Source organism: Argentina silus (genome assembly GCF_951799395.1).
Source record: "Argentina silus genome assembly, chromosome: 20".
Taxonomy (NCBI): Eukaryota; Metazoa; Chordata; class Actinopteri; order Argentiniformes; family Argentinidae; genus Argentina; species Argentina silus.
This window is the reverse complement of record NC_139674.1, coordinates 13,128,389-13,135,563: the sequence shown is the minus strand read 5'-3', so window position 1 is coordinate 13,135,563 and position 7,175 is coordinate 13,128,389. Positions and strand designations below refer to the sequence as shown.

Sequence of the window (7,175 nt, the reverse complement as noted above, 5' to 3'; positions counted from 1 at the left end):
ATTTGGATGTCATCAAAGCTGAGTTATGTTAGAAGCGGTATAGTAGCTCTTCATGACTACATATCATAAAATGAAAGAAAAAAATAAAAAAAAAGCAAGGAAATATCCGAAGTTAGCATGATGTTAGATCATTCATCATGCATTCATCATATCCTAGACACCTTGTATAGGTATCGTTCTGGTCTCGGTCGGATATGAATGTCTAGATAGAAAAACAGACATTCTAAGAAGAATTAAAAAATAATTATTACCACAGAGTTTAATTTATCGGTGCGGTTGTGAGCGACAGGCCAATCAGAGAAAGTAAAGTATTTGAGCCCGCCCTTTCCTGGGCTTTACGTCCGGAATCTCCGCCCTACGACTTCCTCTTTTCCAGTGGCAGTCAGCGAGAGACACCATGAAGGCGTCTGGCACAGTATGTAAAATTGTCTATTAAACATTTTAAAGGACTCAAAAACCAAATGTTGATGTCCAATCTGAGAGTTAACGTGACATAGGCTAGACTGATACAGTCGCATCGTAGGAAATAATGGTCTTATCACTTTAATTTCGGCGTTTAGAAAGCCACAAGTCTCCGCGGCTAGAACATGGCGTCCGAAAGCCGCGATGTTGCTACCATGTGGACGGTGGAGAAATAGAGACACCACCTCGTCTAAGAAAAATACACGTGTGGATACCAGCCACCTCCCCGAAATAGTTTTGTTGTGTATCCTCTTCTCGTGATTGTATTGTAATGCCAGTAAAAATGGTCATATTTAGCTTTTCACATGCAGAGATCGGCCACATGCTGCTATCTGGCCTAGCTAGCAGACTGGCTACGTTGTGTAGATGAATACAATAGCCACTGACAGTGACGCTAGCTAGCACAACGTTAATGATGCTAACCAACACCACTCCAAAAATCCTGAGCATGTCAACATTTGAAGAATACAATCCGCCAGTTTTAACACAACCCAGATGTTGTCAATTGTGGAATGAGATGTTAGGCCATTGGCATTCACCCAATGGATGAAAAGAACTGCTATTTACCTATCTTAACTATGATACTGTTGCGAACTTATTGCAATTGTCTGTGAAACGCCATGCAATGATTTAGCTAATGCCTAGGTGATGGTAGGAACAGTATGCACCCAAAACCCAAAGATCATATTAAATGAATGGTATGATCTTGTCTGGTGTGCTAACATTAACCAACATGAACCTTGTCGCCTTTCCCTGATGCTGCTGTGCCGTTGAAAGTGAACTCAAGGTTCAACATTATGAACGCTAAACATCTAGCCTGTGTGTTTTGGTCATCTTGGTCTACATGGTGCTCATTTTTATTCTTCCTCCTTTCAGCTTAGGGAGTACAAAGTCATTGGGCGCCTCCTGCCCTCTCCCAAGAACCCTACCCCTCCTCTGTACCGCATGAGGATCTTCGCCCCCAACCATGTGGTGGCAAAATCCCGCTTCTGGTACTTTGTCTCCCAGCTGAGGAAGATGAAGAAGGCTTCTGGCGAGACCGTCTACTGCGGCCTGGTAAGTGTCTATGGAAATGGGAGGCATTGACAGGATGGGGCACAAAAGAATTGTGCAACCGAGATGCTATTTGAAGTGAGGTACTTGCCGTGGCCCTTTTCTTAACCTGTTGAAGAGGAAAATGACGTTGCAGGATAAGTTACAGACCAGCTTGTGCCGTGCTGTCCTGTCGTTCCCCCTGCGCACAGAAACCTGTTTCCTACTGTCCATGTCTGTCTGCATCCCCACGGCAGATGGGGACGTTGGGCTCAGACACACTTCCCCCTCAGATCTTAAGAGGCTGGTGTTATACTGTTAAAGGGATAGTTGTTTGGTGTAGAAAGTTCAACACAATGTTTCCATTTCAAATATGTTTTGCGAGATGTCAATGACCCAATGATTGTACACTTTTTTATTTTTATTTTAAAGTAAATTCTATGGGATTTCATTCACCTGTCTAATGTGAAACCCTTTTGTTGTCTCCCAGGTGCACGAGAAGACTCCCCTGAAGGTGAAGAACTTCGGCATCTGGCTGCGTTACGACTCCCGTAGTGGAACCCACAACATGTACAGAGAGTACAGGGACATGACCACCTCTGCAGCTGTCACACAGTGCTGTAAGTAACTCCCAGTCCAACCCCGTTCTGCTGTCTCACCATAGACCACCCTGAAGTGGACTAGGCTACTGTGTCACATCTCAGGGTTACAATTATTAGAGGGATCCTTCAAAGTATGTTTCGAGTAGAATGAAAAGGTAGCACACAAACCCAAAGAGCATTATTACTGCGTATAATGCCCTTGTCATGTGTGCAGAAATAAAAATGTGCTTTGTCGCCTTTCATTTGCCTGCTGTGCTAATGGAAGTGAAATCAAGGCTCAACACGTCATGCCGTTAAGAGCAATGGGGGCACTTTATGTTCAAGTTGAAATAAAAATGTTGCCTTAGGTTTGAGCCCCGGAGCAGTTCCACAATAATTCACCTGTTAATGAGCGGATTGTGTACAATGATCATGTCTCACCTGGAGACCAGTAGATGGCATTTTTCAGTAGCTATATTTGGTGTTTTAATGGTTGTCTCCTGTGTCCCTCAGACCGGGATATGGGAGCCCGCCATCGTGCCCGCGCCCACTCCATCCAGATCATGAAGGTCCAGGAGATCGCTGCCAACAAGTGTCGCAGACCTGCCATCAAGCAGTTCCACGTAAGTGACGGCACGCCTCCCGCCGTGCCCCTTGAGTTACTGCTAGTGCCTTTCCAATGGACATGCCTCATCCATATGTAGCAGTACTAGGCAGATGCCAACAGTTGCGAGATCAATGCTGTTTGTTTACAGTTGGGGAGGGTGTTTAGTGATTGGTCAGACATCTCTGAAGGTGTTTGGGGTTATATACGCCCAACTAGAGACACGTGTATTAGAAGTAGGCTCGTCGTTCAAGTGGGTCCCTCTCTGGACTGACTACATTAGTCAGCTCTGGTTAAAAACCCTCCAGACAAAGAAGTTTCTTGTCTTTGAACCTGGCAGCATGCCATCACTAATACTGACTTTAAGGTCCATGTCGCTTATTTAAATAATCCAAAACACTATTTGACAATAGTTAATGTATTGGAAATTGTTGTATATATGCCATTGTTGATGCTTTTATCCAAAGCGACTTACATTGCAGTGAGTGCAAACATTTTTCAGTATATATGGTCCCAGTGGGAATCAAACCCACAACCGTAGCGTTGTTAACGCCATGCTCTACTGAGCCACAGAGGACCTGTTGTCTTTGTAACATCTAGATTGGGTGATAGCGGGTAAATATTGTATGCTATGGACTGACACCTTCTCTTTGACCCTCTTCCAGGACTCCAAGATCAAGTTCCCCCTGCCCCACAGGGTCCTGCGTCGCCAGCACAAGCCCCGCTTCACCACCAAGAGACCAAACACCTTCTTCTAAAGGACATGTCTGTTTTCACATTGTGCGGCAAAATAAAATGTCTTATAATAGAAAATGTCTCTTCATGTCTCGTTAATGAACTGTCTGCCCAAGTCCAGTTTTTAGTTATTGCTGATTTTCCGGAAGTTTCCTAAATGTTAAAATGAGGGTGTGTAAGTGTAAAGAATAAAATGCCTTGCGATGCGCTTTGCTGGATTATTGTTGATCTGAGAGAGAGCTGTCACACATGCTATTTGACTTTCAAATTAGAAGAAAGTTGCTTATATTACTGAGATCAAGAGGTTGGGAGGAGACAATGGGATAGCATCTATCTAGAAGGGCCGTGGACATGAGCAGCGTACTGTTGACAAACAGCAGGGCCATGCCAGGAACACGTTTAATTGGTGATCTATCAGCCAAATTGAGGATGGCTGTATTAGACATATTACCGATGAAGGTGTAAAACATTTTCTAAGGATTGAGTTGTGTTAATTGAAAGCATTAATGCAGTGCTGCATAAAAGATGGATATTTCTGCGTGAAACGATGTGTAATATGTGATGAACTATGACAAAGGTAATAGCAGCCATACCCGGGCCAGGAAGTGTTGGACATCATTTTCTTGCCATACTGAATGCCACCCACAACATGTTAATACTTGTCTAGAATCCTAAGGTCCAACATGTTCCCAACATTCACCACAAGATGGCAGTCTTCCCTAGCAAATGGCAAGTTTCCCCACAGACGGTAATGTGTAAGTCTGGTCTTACGGTCATCATCATGGAGTAATATTCTATATATTTTTCAAATTGAAATATTTGGTCATCTGCCTTGATTTTCCTACTCCAATAGATTGGCATCATTTCAAAACAAGGAGCGGGTCAGTCCCATAGGAGCCTACCATAAATCATGCAAGAAGTACTTCTAATGAAATTTCAGTCATACAGAATGTAACTGGGACCATATTTAAGGCAAAAACACTACAATGAGCATCCTATAGAATTTATTCATCTGTGGGTTGGAGTGGAGTGCCAGATGGAATTCCCTGTTTGGAGAGGAGAACATATTTTATTAATAAATCATCTTCATTCTGTTTTATTTTGTGCCATGGGAACTCGGTCCACTGCATACACCCACCCCCCTTTTTTTTTTTTTTTTTTTAAACCATACATTTAACTTGAACCATTACATTAATAATGTCATACTGCCTCCTACCACGAAGGCAATGTATGAATGAGGAGAGAGACAATGATAGTAATTTACTTGTTGGTTACCACCGAATGAACAGATTGTTCATCTGTTAACCAACAAGTAAATCATGTATTGATTTTTGTGATTGTTACTGTACCATTTTCCTGAAGCCATTGTGCCTTGTCACAATAAATAGATATTTAGGAAAACTGTCTGTATTTTTCTGAGTAGGCTACTGTTAAAATGGTTATCCACCAGTTGTTGAGTGACACCACGAGTTCAACTTTCCGCTGATGATTTATAGTAGTATAGTTATAAATAGTTGCCCTCCATCACATCACGTGGGCGTGATAGCAGCAATATCACTCATGTCCATAAAATGTAAAGTCTTGGAGCGCAGGGTTGGGTTTGGGTTGGAGACCGTCCAAATGGGGGAAACATGGTTTAGTAGCCCTGCTGTACCGCGGCTAAATATGTCATAGCTGAGGCTCAGTCAGGACTCATTAGTGTAGTAACTGCTGCTCATTAACAGGCTGCATGCAGGGAGAGGGGAGTGGCCACTGGGCCTATGAAGCAGCGTAGTCAGGGATGGGGGGAATAGGGGGAAGGGAAGGGGAGGGAGGGAGGGAGGAGGGGAGTGGCCACGGGGCCTATGAAGCAGCGTAGTCAGGGATGGGGGGAATAGGGGGAAGGGAAGGGGAGGGAGGGAGGGAGGAGGGGAGTGGCCACGGGGCCTATGAAGCAGCGTAGTCAGGGATGGGGGGAATAGGGGGAAGGGAAGGGAAGGGGAGGGAGGAGGGGAGGGGGCATAGGGGGGTGCATAGGTGTGGAGGGTGAGAAAGAGGAATTCAGTGAGTGATGGAAAAAAAAAACCATTTGGCTTGAATCCACATTTTTTTATGAGTCAGTGTCACAAGGATGTAAAAATCACTACGGATATAAGTTACCCCCCCCCCCCCCTAACAAGGTGAATTCACCAAGGTGTGTAAAATGTAACCGTACACCAATCATAACACAACAAAACGAGGGATGAAAATTGTTAACATGGAGGCACAGACAGCTAGAGGTGAGACTGTTAATCAAATTCTAATATGCAGGCCACATGTTTACGAGGCGGATCGTACGATTACAGCTCGCTTAGTAGCAACATTTTCCATTATTTGTGAGCATAAAGTATTAAAACACACTTCTCACAGGAAACAGGTTATAGGTTCAGAAATCAGTTCTATACAAAGGAGAGCAGTGTATATTACACCATTTTATTGGGGGGAATTAAAACATTGTTTGGAATACATTTAAATGTTCTAGAGTTTTTTAAGTGCTTTGACTGTGGTTCAGAGAGAGTTGTGTTCCCCAGTGGAACTCATTGTGAAGCTCGGAACTGAGAACTTTGAGGTCATTAAATATAATTGGCTGAGCATTTGAATAGACTAAAATGGTTAAAATAGACCGGCTCCATGGATGAAATGGTGTCATGAAACCAGCGGCACTGATGCCTCTCACACTTATGCCAAGCTACCCAGGAAACACACTCGCTTGCGTCGATTCACTGATTCGTTTAGCGAGTTGAACATTTTTAATTTGGATGACATCGTGTACACAATAACTTTCTTAGCAGTGTTCCAGAAGAAGCATTCCAGAATGTGAGAGAGGATGGCATCCAGGTCTGAGGGTCAGGGAGTGTTGTGGTGAGGTGAGGTGATGTGATGTGTTCTGGGGGCGTACATTGACACACATCTCTGGGTCAGACTATTGGGTTATTGGGAATGCTTCAATCAAGACGACTTGCTGTTGTGTTGATATACAACGTACAGAGAGACGAGGTTGAATGGACTGTTCTGCAGTTTGAGAAGATCTTTACTGACATCCATGGTTCAGAGATGGAGCACCAATAATAGAAACAAGCAAAGAATGTGTGTGTTTTTTGTATGCAATGTCCTGCTTGTCACAGGGTTGCCACTGAATATGCACAATTCTTGAAGGAAAGACCACACACAAATAGATACGCACGCACGCACACAAGCACACGCAAGCATGCATACAAGCGCACGCAAGCATGTGCAAGAACGCACACACACACACGCACGGACACAGGCACGCGAACACACACACACACACACACACACACACACACACACACACACACACACCACATGAGTTTCCCAACACAACACTGGAACACTGCTGGAACAGAACATGACTGCTTTATCACGGCAATAAAAAACAATTAGTCCCATGCAGCCCCATGTGTGCGTTCTATCTCCCAGAATGTCACTAATAGATCTGATTGGGACCCCACAACAAGTGACACAGCCATACGATCCACCACATTTCAACAACAAAACCCTGAGTACAAAGCTAACCGAATAAACAGCGCGAATGAATAATGTTGCAGGGCCGTGGTTGGGCAATGTGAAAGTTCTGGCTTGCCCGAAGTAGCTGGAGAAGATTTAGCCTGGTTTAGGAGAGCGGTGTCCTTACATGCCCCCCTTTTGTGTTTTTGTTCGAGCACAGGGACGGTGATTTGTCAAAGAGGGAGGATAAAGATAGACATTCAAACAGCCATATT

At 44.0% G+C, this 7,175-nt stretch overlaps 1 protein-coding gene across 1 annotated transcript; it reads left to right on the top strand.

Moving 5' to 3' along the window:
- The first annotated feature begins 325 nt into the window (after positions 1-325).
- Positions 326-3,623, top strand: rpl18a (ribosomal protein L18a). Its single transcript, XM_083692488.1, has 5 exons — positions 326-415; positions 1,339-1,518; positions 1,985-2,114; positions 2,589-2,698; positions 3,345-3,623. The coding sequence occupies exons 1-5, from the start codon at positions 398-400 to the stop codon at positions 3,435-3,437; spliced, it is 531 nt and encodes a 176-aa protein (XP_083548614.1). The 5' UTR covers positions 326-397; the 3' UTR covers positions 3,438-3,623.
- Positions 3,624-7,175: the final 3,552 nt, after the last annotated feature.

Excerpts from the sequence above, each read along its gene's own strand:
- rpl18a (XM_083692488.1), top strand. Across the intron at positions 1,519-1,984 it reads AGACCGTCTACTGCGGCCTG|GTGCACGAGAAGACTCCCCT; the intron begins GTAAGTGTCTAT and ends GTTGTCTCCCAG. Across the intron at positions 2,699-3,344 it reads CTGCCATCAAGCAGTTCCAC|GACTCCAAGATCAAGTTCCC; the intron begins GTAAGTGACGGC and ends ACCCTCTTCCAG.